The sequence below is a fragment of the Myxine glutinosa genome, chromosome 4, assembly GCF_964187855.1.
Source record: "Myxine glutinosa chromosome 4, kmMyxGlut1.1, whole genome shotgun sequence".
Lineage (NCBI taxonomy): Eukaryota > Metazoa > Chordata > Myxini > Myxiniformes > Myxinidae > Myxine > Myxine glutinosa.
The window spans coordinates 162,125,471-162,140,219 of record NC_136264.1 but is presented as its reverse complement, the minus strand read 5'-3'; the positions used below and the strand labels follow the sequence as shown (position 1 = coordinate 162,140,219).

At 45.8% G+C, this 14,749-nt stretch overlaps 1 protein-coding gene across 1 annotated transcript in view; it reads right to left on the bottom strand.

The window, feature by feature from the left end:
• FIP1L1 (factor interacting with PAPOLA and CPSF1) overlaps positions 1 to 14,749 on the bottom strand; it is a 108,581-nt gene that overhangs the window by 77,268 nt on the left and 16,564 nt on the right. Inside the window, exons 5-8 of the mRNA XM_068113932.2 lie at positions 10,872 to 10,969; positions 4,363 to 4,412; positions 3,950 to 4,060; positions 3,598 to 3,728 (exon numbers count right to left, since the gene is read on the bottom strand). Coding sequence (XP_067970033.2) covers positions 3,598 to 3,728; positions 3,950 to 4,060; positions 4,363 to 4,412; positions 10,872 to 10,969 — 390 coding nt within the window. The remainder of the gene's footprint in view (positions 1 to 3,597; positions 3,729 to 3,949; positions 4,061 to 4,362; positions 4,413 to 10,871; positions 10,970 to 14,749) is intronic.

Here is a 14,749-nt window from a genome sequence, read left to right as displayed (position 1 = left end):
AGTATCTCTTTATTTTGCACATTAGCCAAAAAATTTTTTAACAAAAACAAAAGTTAAATTACGACTGGGATTACGGACAGTAAAATTACAGTTCAGTACTTCGTGTAACCCCCACGAGCATTCAGGAGAGCACGTACATGTTGAGGCATGCTGTTCACGAGATTTGCCAAGGTTTGGACAGGAATCACTTGCCATGCAGTTACAATAGCCTGCTGCAATTCACTCACAGAGGCAGGCTGCTGGTCCAAGTTGTCGATTTGACGCGTTAATTCTGCCCACAAGTTCTCTATCGGATTCATATCCGGGGACATGGCGGCCACTCGATATGCTCCACACCACGGTCAGCAAGAAAGTGTTGGATCATGCGAGCACGATGAGGCCGTGCATTGTCATCTTGGAAGACAAAGTTTCCTCGAAAGGCTGCACGAACAAATGGAAGCAATGTTTCTTCCAGAATGGCCCTGTGCTTGAACTGGTTCAGGTTTCCATTCAGAACAACCAGGTCAGTTTTTCCCCTTGCATGAAAAGCAGCCCAAACGGTCACCCCACCACCTCCAGCTTGGACTCTTGGCACTATACAATCTTCGTTGTAGGCTTCATGCACTTGTCTGCGCACTCGGACGCGGCCATCTTGACGATAGACCAGAAATCTAGACTCGTCACTGAAGATCACATGATTCCAGTGTCCTGGCTGCCATTGACGGTGCTCTCTGGCCCACTGCATTCGGCGCTGGCGGTGTTGTCTGGTCAGACGTGGCTTTCTCAGGGGACGCCTGGCACGATAGCCTGCTTGAACCAGTCGTTGGTTGACTGGCCTTCTGGATACAGGCACATTTGTCAGTTGCTGCCACTCAGCCCGAAGCCAATTAGCTGACTTGGTACGGCCATTGCGGACTAACCGGTGCAGCTGGCGATCATCCCTCCTTGTGGTTCTGCGGGGACGTCCTGGCCTCGGTATTGGAGTAGGGACACCCCTCTGAGCATTTCGTTTCAGGATCTTTGACACCTGACCTTGAGTGATGCCATACTGCCAAACAATAGCACGCTGTTTCATGCCGGAATTTCGTAAAGCCACCACTAAATGACAAACAGCATTGTCGAGTTGACGGACCTTCTCCAGGGGAAGCGGCAATAACTTTTGTAGATGTGCAGCAGTTGTTTTCCACTAATACAGAATGCAACAACCCTTATATACCCAATTGTGAAGCCAATCGTCAAATGTACCTGTCCGTACATTTTGTCACGCCCCCTGTGATATAATCCTGTTATTGACTTCTTGCTGCGACAGACAATCAGTGACATGGTTCTTTTAACAAAGAAATCACCGAAGCGTAAAAGAAACTCACCAGATTGATATACCGAGTTCAGAAAGTAAACCCAAGTCAAGAAAAAATATATATTCCATATTAAATGCCAAGTCTGTATTTCAACACACAGCTATTTGATCTTCATTTAAACAATATTGATAGATAAAGGTGATATAATATAACAAATATCATGAAACATTTACATTTTGGAGTCCATTGTATAATTTAAATAAACATAAATGCAAATTTCACATGTGGAAAAAGTAAGTACACCCCTACATTTATCACTACTTCAAATACCTAAATGAGAATCAGGTGCACCAGCTCAGGTGCAAATGATGAGAACATCGTCAGAGAGGATCTTGGAGGAACCTGTCTTATTTAAACCCCAGACATTTAGTTTGGTTTGCTCTTTGTTGTTGAAGTGTGCGGCGTCACCATGCCTAGATCAAAATAGCTCTCTGAGGCCTTCAGAAAGAAGGTTATAGATGCCTCCGAGTCTGGGAAGGGATTTAAAAAGATATCCAAACAATTTGAAATCAATCATTCGACTGTTTGGAAGATCATCTACAAGTGGAGAAGATTCCAAACAACTGCCAACTTGCTCAGGCCAGGCCGCCCCGTTCACCCAGCAAGTTCAGCCCCAGCAAGTTCAGCCCGAGAGCAGACCGCAAGATGCTGAAAGAAGTCTCTAAGAACCCCAGAATGTCATCACGGGACCTGCAGGTCGCTCTTGCCACTGCTGTCAAAGTGCACGAGTCTACCATTAGAAAGAGGGTGCACAAATTTGATCTACATGGGAGGTGTGCCAGGAGGAAACCTTTGCTGTCCAGAAAGAACATCAGGGCAAGAATAAAGTTTGCCAATGAACACCGAGGCAAAGACCAGCACTTCGGGAACAATGTGCTCTGGACAGATGAGTCAAAGGTAGAGCTATTTGGCCACAGTACCAGAAGACATGTTTGGCAAAAACCAAAGACAGCATTTGACCACAAGAACCTGATACCAACTGTAAAGCATGGTGGTGGAAATATTATGGTTTGGGGCAGCTTTGCTGCATCAGGGCCTGGGCAGCTCACCATCATAGAATCCACTATGAATTCTTCATTGTACCAGACGGTGCTTGAGGATAATGTGAGGCCATCTGTCGGAAAGTTGAAGCTCAACCCAAGGTGGACCTTGCAACATGACAATGACCCTAAACATACCAGTAAATCCACCAAGGAATGGCTGAAAAGAAAGAAATGAAGGGTTCTGGAATGGCCAAGTCAAAGCCAGGATCTAAATCCCTTCGAGATGTTGTGGGGGGATTTGAAACGAGCTGTGCATGCAAGGGCACTAATACAAGTGCGAAAAGTGGTTTCCTACACCAACACAAGTGCGAAAAGTGGTTTCCTACACCAACACAAGTGCGAAAAGCCTGGTGTTGGGCTAGCGGCTAGGGTGCCAGCTTAGGATCCAAGGATCCTGGGTTCGAATCCCGGTCGATAGCTGAATTAACGCCAGGGGGGTTGACTCAGCCTGTCATCCTCCCGAGGTCGGCTAATTGAGTACCAGTTCACTGGTAATTCCCTGCTTGTCGTAAAAAGGCGAGAAAAAGGGTTGGTGGCAGGAAGGGCATCCGGCCGTAAAACATTGCTTCAAAAAGGGGACCAAAAAAAAAACAACAACCACGGCCCCCGAAAAAGGCCAACCCCCGCTTTGCGGGGAAAAATGGCCTCTAAAAGGTGGGTCTAAAAGGTGGGTTGTGCATGCAAGAAACCCCTCAAACATCGCACAGCTGAAAGAATTCTGCATGGAGGAGTGGGCAAAAAATTCTCCCAGTCGATGTCAGAGACTGGTAGACAGTTATAAGAAAGGCCTACTTGAGGTTGTTTCTGCCAAAGGGGGGCAATACCACCTATTGGAGCCAAGGGTGTACTTACTTTTTCCACATGCAAAATTTGCATTTATGTATATTTAAATTATACAATGGACTACAAAATGTAAATGTTTCATGATATTTGTTACATTATATCACCTTTATCTATCAATATTGTTGAAATGAAGATCAAATAGCTGTATGTTGAAATATGTTGAAAAAGTCAAAACTTTACATGGGGTGTACTTACTTTTTCACGTGACTGTATGTTTATAGTATTGTGAACATTTTTTCTCAGTCATTAATTTATCAGATTTATGCAATCAACATGTTGTCATGCAGCATGAGAAGTTAACTGTTTAGCGATTCGTTATTGGGCAGCAATTTGCCCCGGCAGTCAGCAGAACGTTAAGAAAAAGAGAAGCATACAGTGATGCGATTGGATGTAGAGTTGTTCATGTTCTGGTCCAAGCCTTGCCGCAAACACTTCTGCTTTTCACAGTATGCCTTCCATGTCTCCTCTTGGAAACCATAGTTGAAGTAGTCTGAAAGATCTGCCCCTACAATGGTAAAGGATAAAAACAATGTTTCAATGGTAAACAATCAACAACTATTGGTTGACATGGATTACAAATGCAAATTGTAGGCACTTCAAGGGAAAGGGTTATAGGCCAAAACTCAAAGACTGAAGTCTTCAAAAATTTGAAATCAAAATTGAATATTCTACATATCATTAGGGGAGTGATAATATGAAATGGTGATGAGTCAAAGTCAACCATACCTGGCTTCCGCCAAGGCTTCTCTTCAAAAGTGTCCATGTCAATCTCCAACACTGCATTACCTCCAATGTTTCCAGGTGCATCCAGGCTTATACCCTTCATCTGCTTGTTACCTTCACACAAGCCATCGAGATTAGAAAATAAGAGAGAAGCCATAATAATGCATTGCACAAAAAATATCAACGTTATATGCATTCAATCATTTGGCTCTTTTGTTTTCAGATCAAAAATTCTCGTATGACGAGTCAAAGTCATACTTCACTTCTCAAAAATCTAAATTGAAATACACAACCAGATAAATGGTCTTCACAGAAAATACTTTGTGGGCAATGTCGAATGGCAGACCAGGTCACTTTACAGGAAAGAAAAACAAAAAGAAAAGGGTTTCACAAACATAAACGTGTTGAAGTCCTACCAGCACTTGTATAGGGTCTTGCACCAGCTTTGATGTTGAGATTCACACCACTAGAAAGAGACAAAACTATAACTGACCTGCATTTGAACATATTTTATTGGAGCAAAAAAATCAAAGATATAGCTCGTGAAAAAACATAAACAAGGGGAATGTGTAAAAAGAAAGTTAAAATTTTCTACCATAAATTAATTCGCTGCATGATAAAGAATTTAATAACATTTCTTTTTCTCACAACTTGGAAGTTCCAAAATAAAGTTTATATCAGTTGATGATAAACAATCATTATACAGTACAATGATTAGCCTGGTGTTGGCTTAGCGGTTAGGGTGCCGACTTGGGATCCTAGGATCCTGGGTTCGAATCCCGGTCGATCGCTGAATTAACGCCAGGGGGGTTGACTCAGCCTGTCATCCTTCCGAGGTCGGCAAATTGAGTACCAGCTTGCTGGGATGAATGATCCCGGTGTGTACCCCGGTTTAGAATAGGTACACCGTATCCCTGCGCATTGTAAGAGCGTGACCAAGGGTTGGCATCAGGAAGGGCATCCGGCCATAAAAACATTGCCTCAAACAGGGAACCATGATTGTCATGGGGCCCGTAAGGCTAACCCCCGCTCTAGCGGGGAAAATGGCCTTAAAACGATCATTCATTCATTCATTCATTCATACAGTACAAACGAATATACTTATAGTTCAAACTGACTCAAACTCAAACAAAAATTCAAACTGACCAGATCAAGCAAATTGACCATCTTTGGATGATGTCAGGTACATCAAAGAAACGGCGTTATACACCAATTGATGCTGTTTTAAACAATCTACAGAGAAGTTTGTCCACAGCACTGCTACCATTTTACGCATTAACTGGGTGTGACACCACCTCCTATTTTGCAAATCACACCAAACGAACATCATGGAAAGTCTTCAAAGAGCACCATAAACTGCTGGAGAACTTGGGCATTGATGAACTCACAGAGGAGACAATCAAATCTGCAGAAGCATTCGTCTGCAGAATATATAATGTGCACAGAACAACCTCTGTTGATTCAGCACGACATATGTTGTTCTCCAAGACTGGTAAACCAGAAGCAATGTCACCGACAAGTGATGCTCTTCATTTCCATTTGATGCGAGGACACTATCAAGCCATGGTATGGAGAAATGCTTATTGTGCCATACCTGACCTTCCTGCACCTGTGGAAATGGGATGGAAACGTGGTGATTCAGGACAAGAGCCTATTCTGATGTCACTGAGTCCAATCCCAGAAAGTTGCCTCGAGATGATTTTGTAGTGCATGCCAGAAGCAATGCAAGACTCGACGCTGAAAATGTCGCTATTCAGAGTTGAGGTGCACATCAATGTGTGCCTGTCAGCAACAGAGTGATGATCAGATCCCTTGTATGAATTTGATGTAGTTTGGCAAAACAACATGTGTGACATTCCTGAATGTTTGTGCTTCATGGCTATGTGTACTTGATTTTAGAATAAATGGTTGTATGAAACATTGTCTTATTAAAACCATTTCCCATTTTATAGTGTCCAATTTCAATATCAGTTTGAATGTCTCTTTCAATATGTCGCCAACCATAATATAGACTAGACGGATTTATGAAAAAAGGCCATGTATAAGCTTCTAGGTGCATTTTGGGGTAAAAGTTGTAAAGTTAAAGTGAAAGAGCTGCATATATATACATGATGATATATAAATGCTTGTTCAAAGAAATTGTCCAAAAATGGCAATTTGGTGGCCATTTTGTTTATGCTAATTATAAGGTCAAAAATTCAAAATTTGGCTTGGGATCCGGGTTAATCGAATTCAGCATACGCTATTTATGTTAATAAGTGAGGTTCCCAACTTTTACCCAAAAATGCACCTAACATTCACATTTCTCAGAAATCCATCTAGTCTAATATGAGCTCGGAGGAAATTAATGATGTCCGAGTTTGAAATCATTATTTTTTATCATCGTGTGCTTCACTGAAATATCGTTGGGATTTGTAGTTGTCATGGAGTGGAGAGGCTTCTTGAAGATTCCAAATGGACACTTTTTTTTTTTTTTTAAGATTGTGGGATCAGAGAAGACCCACCCTTCCTCTTTTCATCCCTCCTCCCCCCCCCCCCCCCCCCCCAAACTGAAAATACGTCATGACAGTCCTCAGTGTTTCGTGTTATCCTAATGAATAAAAAAATAAAACAAATTAAGTCCAGATACATTCAAAGTGCACCACCCCCATGCTAAATAAATAAATATCCTCCAGCGCGGCATTGCCGGGGTTCCTTCGGCCGTGCAGCCGTGCAGCACAGAGACGGTATTGAGAGGGAGAGGTGTACAATAAAATTGATTGATTAATTGTGTAATTAAAATCAATAAATATCTGAAAATAACCTGAAAATAATTTCTTAATCAATTGGCTAATAGCATATACCTCAACCACCAGTGTTTCATCCGAAGCTGTAACTTTTTGAAAGTTAAATTTATGACTCAAAAATTTAATAATTAATTGATTAGTTGAGTAATCAATAAATCAAAAATATCCTTTATAGCCACATCACTTGGTCACTGTCGTGTAAAAATATCAGCTTCCTAACTCAAAAGGTGCCTGAGATATTGCCCAGATGAGAAAGGAAATAAATAAGTATGGGGTACTTAATTACAACAACAACAACAACAACAGGCATTTTAAGGCCATTTCCCTTGCTAGAGCGGTCTTGAGCTAGTCTAGTCTAGAGGTCTAGAGCGGTCTAGAGCGGTCTAAAGCCTTGCGGTCCCCATTTTATTTATTTGTAAATTTTATTTATTTGCAAAGTAAATATTTATTTATTTGGCCTGGGGGTGGTGTACTTTGAGTGTATCTATGCTTGTTTATTTTACTTTTACTTGACCTACTTCATTAGCCCCAGCGTTCGCTATGCTATACCAGTTGTCCCTTATACCTTAGGCCTCTCTCAGGTTGGGGCCTGTACGTATCTATTTGAATGCACTTATCCTTTTCATATAGGCCGCAGGACGCCCCTCTGTGGCCTCTTTACTGGCTCTACGAGGGGGGAGGGTAAAAATGAGTGTGAGGACCATGGATGGGGTCGTGGTTGGAGTCCGGGATGGGGTTAGTGTTGGGATGAGGCATAGTGTAAGTTTGTATGGTGAGGTACGGTGTTAGTTTGCAGGACTAGGCCCCCAAGGTCATCCTCGAAACCCTGCCACCTGTCCCCAGGGGTACCTAATTAAATCAATAATAATCAAGTAACTAATCAATTAATTGATTAATCAAAAAACAAAAAACAGTTTTTGCCAAAGCACTTGCTCACTAGTGCCCCGAAATTTCAGCTTCCTCGCTCAAAGGATAGCTGAGATATCGCCGGGACAAACAAACAAATAAGGAAGAAAACAAGAAACCAGAGTGAAAACTGAGTACCTTCCTGCGCGCGTCATGCAGCGTCTGAAGATAGCATAGCAAAGGAGCGGTGTACAAAAAAGGGGGCATATTGTAATCGGCTCTATTCGTCTGTATGTCTGTATGAATGAATGAATGAATGATCATTTTAAAGCCATTTTCCCCGCTAGAGCGGGGGTTAGCCTTGCGGGCCTGACAATCATGGTTCCCTGTTTGAGGCAATGTTTTTATGACCGGATGCCCTTCCTGATGCCAACCCTTGGTCACGCTCTTACGATGCGCAGGGATACGGTGTACCTATTCTAAATCGGGGTACACACCATGATCATTCATCCCAGCAAGCTGGTACTCAATTTGCCGACCTCGGAAGGATGACAGGCTGAGTCAACCCCCCTGGCGCTAATTCAGCGATCGACCGGGATACGGTCGATAAGTAAGATAAGACTTCCGGTCGATAGGACTTCCGGTCCGCTCGAGCAAGGAGGCTTGCTTCGATCTCTCCACAGCATCGAAGTCCTTTCCAAGGGTGTGGTGCTGACCGGGCCGCCGTGGTGTTCGCATTACAGCCCGACCGAAAATCGTCGCTTCGTGGCTGCTTTCCGCCACCGAAATCCAGCGCGGCTTGGGCGATTCTGCCCCTGTTTGGAGAACACCCAGCGAGGCCTTCATCGGGGCCGAGCGAGCAAGGCTTCCGCTGCCGAAATCCAGCGTGGCTTGGGCGATTTTGCCCCTGTTTGGAGAACACCCAGCGAGGCCTTCATCGGGGCCAAGCGAGCAAGGTCGTGTCGGGACCTGGTTCGCGCCATTGACCAAGTGGTTCGCATCAACCGGAGCTGTTTTCGGATGACGTGCTGATGTCCTTGGACTTCGCGCCAGGCTCTGGGCCGACCGGGACGACATGCATCGAAGTCCTTTCCAAGGGTGTGGTGCTGACCGGGCCGCCATGGTGCTGACCGGGCAAACGTGGTGTGGTGCTGACCCGTCGGCCGTGGTGTGGTGCTGACCGGGCCGCCGTGGTGTGGTGCTGACCGGGCCGACGTGGTGTGGTGCTGATCGGGCCGACGTGGTGTGGTGCTGACCGGGCCGACGTGATGTGGTGCTGACCAGGCCGACGTGGCGTGGTGCTGACCGGGCCGACGTGGTGTGGTGCTGACTGGGCCGCCGTGGCGTGGTGCTGACGGGGCCCCCGTAGCCGTGATGCCCCCACCCCCCCCCCCCCCCCCCCCCCCCCCCCCAGAATTTCCATGTTTTAAACGTTTCCCAGTGTGTACTCTGGATTAGAATAGGTACACCGTATCCCTGCGTGTTGTAAGAGACGACTAAGAGGGTTGGCGTCAGGAAGGGGATCCGGCAATAAAAACATTGCCTCAAAAAGAGAACCGTGACAATTACAACTACATATGGGCAGGGTACAACCCGAAGTAGAGATCGGTTTCTGAGGTTTGGGACATGGAATGTAGGGACAATGACAGGGAGATCAGGAGAAGTGGTGGAAGTATTGGTCAGAAGAAGAGTGGACATATGTTGTGTGCAAGAGACGAGATGGAAGGGAAGTGGTGTGAGAATGGTGAAGGGTAGGCAGGGACAGAAATACAAGTTTGTGTGGCAAGGGTGCCTGGAGGGCGTGAATGGTGTTGGTGTTCTGTTTTCTGAGGAGTTTGTAGACAGTGTGGTGAGTGTGACTAGAGTGAGTGATAGGTTGATGATGGTGAAACTGCTGATTGGAAAGCTCTTGGTGAACGTCATCATATGCTCCGCAGGTTGGTCGGAGCGATGAAGAGAAGGCCAAGTTCTGGTGTGCGATAGAGAAGCTGATGGAAAAGGTGAAAGATGAGGAAGTTGTTGTGGTAGGAGGAGACCTAAATGGACATGTGGGAAGGAGTATGGATGGTTTTGAAGGAGTTCATGGGGGTTACGGATATGGTGTGAGAAATGGAGAAGGCCAAACATGCCGCAGACAGCTATTGATCCCTGATCTGTGTCACCGAAGACACTGATGTTGTTTTTTTTTTTGTTTTGTTTTTTCTGTATACTGAATCGAGGCTCGTGAAAGAGCTAACATTTATTTCACAAACAAATCAACCAGACAAACAAAATATATAAAAAGAGGGAGCGGAAGACAAGATGGGGAGAGAAGGGGAAGCACACTTACACAACATTTGAGAGCAGGGAGAAGTGTGGGAGGGAGAGGGCTTGGGGGGAGGAGGCGTGGCAAGGGGGGGGGGGGGGGGAGGGAGAGGTATAAAACACAAGGAGACCAAGGACTTCCAGGACAGAAGTTGGTATTACAAAAAAGTGTAGGATTTGGGGTGAAATTAGTGGGGGTAGAAAATATCAAGGTTTTGGATGGGGGAAGATAAGAGATGGTGGTGAACAGCTGTTTTAAAGACCTGGAGGGAGGAGTGGGATTGAAGGGAGTGCGGGAGTTTGTTCCAGAGGCGGGAGAAAAGAGGAATGAAAGAGTGAAGGTGAGCAGAAAGTCTCGATTTTGGCAGTTTAACCATAAGAGGGTTGCAGGCAGATCTTGTGCGACCTGTAGGAATATTTGGGGGATCGAGCCCAGAGAGAGCTGGGGGGGCAAGGCCAGAGAGGAGTCGGTAGAAGACGGAAAGACCACTAACCTGCCTGCGGTGAGTGAGTGAAAGGCCCTTGGAGTTAGCTTCATCGCGGGAGATTCCAATGATTCTGAACGCTTTGGTTTCAATAGCGTGAAGACGAGCTAGGTGTGAGGCAGGAGCACCAGACCAGAGGGGAGAGCAGTATTCCATAGAGCTGTGGATGAAAGCCTTGTAAGTGGTGAGGAGCTCAGGTGTGCCAAGGAAGGACTTCGCACGACGGAGGATGCCCAGTCGGCGACTGGCTTTGGAGGCCAGATTTGAAATGTGGTTTTCCCAGGAAAGATCATGGCAGATAGTGAGACCCATTTGTAGCAAAGTTTAAAAGGAAAAAAATATTTTGGCTAAATAGGAAATAACTGAACCGATAACCTCACATATCCCAAACTTGTCTAATTTCAAATATGCAATGTCAGCCCCTCCCAACCCCCGTCCCTCCCCCCTTCACCCAACTATTCCATTCCCATTCTCATAAAATTTGTCACGTGACTTATTTCTCACGTGTACTGTGGTGCTCCAGTAGTGATATCACGAATGGTGACCTGGATGTCGTCATCACTGTCGCTATTGCTGTCTTCTTCAGCCTCTTCTTCGCCATTCTACAGGAAACACAATGTTATTATAATAGAGCAAACGTATAATATGGTTATGCAGTTATGTATGTTTGTTTATATACGACGAAAACGTCTTCTTCTTCAAATAAAATTAACACCCTCTTAATTAACCCTCTTAATTACGTTTAGACTGCTGAGAACCCTCAGACCTTTGACGACCTTTTAAATCCCACAAGACCCTGAAGACCACAAAGACCTCTGAAGACGCAAAACACCCCAAAGACCCAAAACAACCAAAAGACGCAAAACACCTGAAAGACCCAAAACACCCGAAAGACCCAAAACACCCCAAAGACCCAAAACACCCCAAAGACCCAAAACACCCCAAAGACCCAAAACACCCCAAAGACCCAAAACACCCCAAAGACCCAAAACACCCCAAAGACCCAAAACACCCCAAATACCCAAAACACCCCAAATACCCAAAACACCCCAAAGACCCAAAACACCCCACATACCCCAAATACCCAAAACACCCCATAATACCCAAAACACCCCAAAGACCCAAAACACCCCAAAGACCCAAAACACCCCAAAGACCCAAAACACCCCAAAGACCCAAAACACCCCAAAGACCCAAAACACCCCAAAGACCCAAAACACCCCAAAGACCCAAAACACCCCAAAGACCCAAAAGGCCCAAAACACCCAAAAGACCCAAAACACCCAGAACACCCCAAAGCCCCAAAACACCCCAAAGACCCAAAACACCCCAAAGACCCAAAACACCCCAAAGACCCAAAACACCCCAAAGACCCAAAACACCCCAAAGACCCAAAACACCCCAAAGACCCAAAACACCCCAAAGACCCAAAACACCCCAAAGACCCAAAACACCCCAAAGACCCAAAACACCCCAAAGACCCAAAACACCCCAAAGACCCAAAACACCCCAAAGACCCAAAACACCCCAAAGACCCAAAACACCCCAAAGACCCAAAACACCCCAAAGACCCAAAACACCCCAAAGACCCAAAACACCCCAAAGACCAAAAATACCCCAAAGACCAAAAATACCCCAAAGACCCAAAATATCCCTGAAGGCCCTCAGGCTCAAAAAGACCCTGAAAACCCAAATGGCCCCAAAGACCCAAAACACCCCGAAGACCCAAAACACCCGAAGACCCAAAACCAAAAACACCCTGCTTCTGCGCCAAAACACCCTGCTTCTGCGCCAAAACACCCTGCTTCTGCGCATGTGCAAGATTGGAGGTCTCGTCTCTTCAAAGCTGTCCATGCGCGCTCGCTTTCGAAGTTAAGTAACTTTTCGCAATTGTGTTTTTGTTGAAACTGTATCTTTCTCTCGGTGTCTGTAACTATTGGTGTGTCTTTAATAGTATTCTTGGTGTTGGTTTTTCTTACCTGTGTACAGAATCGTCGGTCTTTCGTATCGCGTATTCTGAGGCCTAAGTGTAGTACTAGGCTACCGTGTCCGACCTTGGCTTGAGGCTTTGTTTTTGTCTCAGCGGTTCTTCGATCGCGCTGCAATTACTTTCTGGTCTCTGATTTTCCCGGTCTTTTCACCCCATACTTCCTTGTTTTAAAATCTCCTCAAAAAAAAAGAAAACCAAAAAAATATTTCCTTCTGTTCTTATTCGTTTGTTCGTTCTTATTTGTTCGTTCGTTCTTCGACCACGTTGTTTGTGATCACGTGATCACGTTGTTAAAAAATGTCTAATCTGTCCCCTGAAGACCTGTATTCTGTCATATTCTATAACACCTTTTTCTTCTTCTTCTATAAAAGGTTGCTTTCGACTTGCTCACCAAATCTATTCATTTCAAAAAAAAATTCCATCTCTTATAGTGCATCTTTCATTCATTCCCTAAACTCTCCAGCACTCCACCCATCCTTCAGCGTCCTCAAACGTATTTTTGACTTGAATGTCTCAAGAAACTCATTTTGCAATAAATGTTCGTTTCCCATTAATCGTACACTTTTCAAAATCCAATCTCACCCCTCCCCTCCAAATCTTCCCCATCACCCCTCCCCTCCAAATCTTCCCCATCACCCCTTCCCTCCAAAACTTCCCCATCACCCCTTCACTCCAAATCTTCCCCATCACCCCTCCCCTTCAAAACTTCCCCATCACCCCTCCCCTCCAAATCTACCCCTTTGCCCCTCCCCTCCAAATCTTCCCCATCACCCATCTCTTTCAAATTTTCCCCCTTGCCCCTCCCCTCCAAATCTTCCCTATCACCCATCCCTTTCAAATCTTCCCCCTTGCCCCTCCCCTCCAAATCTTCCCCAACACCCCTTCCCTCCAAAACTTCCCCATCACCCCTCCCCTCCAAAACTTCACCATCACCCCTCCCCTCTAAATCTACCCCCTTGCCCCTCCCCTCCAAATCATCCCCATCACCCATCTCTTTCAAATCTTCCCCCATGCCCCTCCCCTCCAAATCTTCCCAATCACCCATTCCTTTCAAATCTCCCCCACACCCCTCCCCTCCGAGACTCTCCCTCGCTCCTCCCCTCCTAGACTTCCCTCTCACCCCTCCTCCTCAAAGCGTCCTCCCCGCTTCTTCCCCCTTCCAACTTTCACCTTCATCTCCCTCAACCTTCTGCCTCGCTCTTCCCCCTCGTCAAATAACACCTCACTGCGCCTCTCCCAATCACCATCAAACCTTTTGTCCACCCCATTCTTCCCTTTCTCCAAGCTATTCTGTAATCTCTGACACACCTTCAACAGCTCTCCCTACCTCTTCCTCCTCTTCCACATCTTACCCTACTGCTCCTCCCTCCTGTTCTGTTTCCCATGCTCCCCCTTCCTCTTCCTTAACAGTATGGACCTCAAACATCCGGGGCCTTCGCTCAAACTTGTCTGATCTCTCCATGCAGGTTGCTTCTGACAAACCAGACGTGATCTGCTTAACAGAAACTTTCCTCCTTCATGATGTCTCTGATTCCTTGGTATCTCTCCCAGGTTACTCACTCCTCCGGTATGATAGACCTGAGCCTCGTCCTGGAGGTGCGGTTGCTATCTTTATAAAAAACTCTCTTCCTCACTCGCCCTGCACTGCCCTCTCTCTCCACCTCACCCCCAGGAATACATTTGGCTACGGCTTCCCCTTTGCTCCCACCTTTTGTTCATATGTGTGTTGTACCGTCCACCAAACAGTGATGACTCCATCTACATCGCGCTGTCTGAGAATATGGACCAACTTCTATCTACCCATCCCAACTCTCTCTTCCTCATATGTGGTGATTTCAACTGTCACCATGCCAGTTGGCTGGGTGTGGCTACCTCTCTCACCAGCCATGGCTCTTCAGCAAAGGACTTCTGTGACTCACTGGGACGGACACAATCTGTCAATTTCCCGACCCGGATTTCAGTCAACGGAGCATCTTCTCTTCTGGACTTGGTTATGACTAACTTCCCTGAAAATGGCTGCTGCTCTTCTTCTGCTCCAATCGGCTCTTCTGATCATGTGCTTGTTAAAGTGGACATCATGGACATTTACAGACCAATCAGCCTTCTCCCAATTATCAGCAAAGTCATGGCATCCATCATTGCTTCAGATATGAAATCTTTCCTCTTCTCCAATGGCTTGATCTCTGATCATCAATTTGGTTTCAGACCTGGTCACTCTACTCTGGACATGCTGCTTCTGCTTTCTCAACAATGGATGGAGGTCCTCAACACCAAACAGGAAATTAGAGCTGTCTCCCTTGACATTTCACGTGCCTTCGATACGGTCTGGCACCCCGCTCTGCTCACCAAACTCTCCTCCTTTGGTATCCATGGAAATCTCCACGCATGGCTG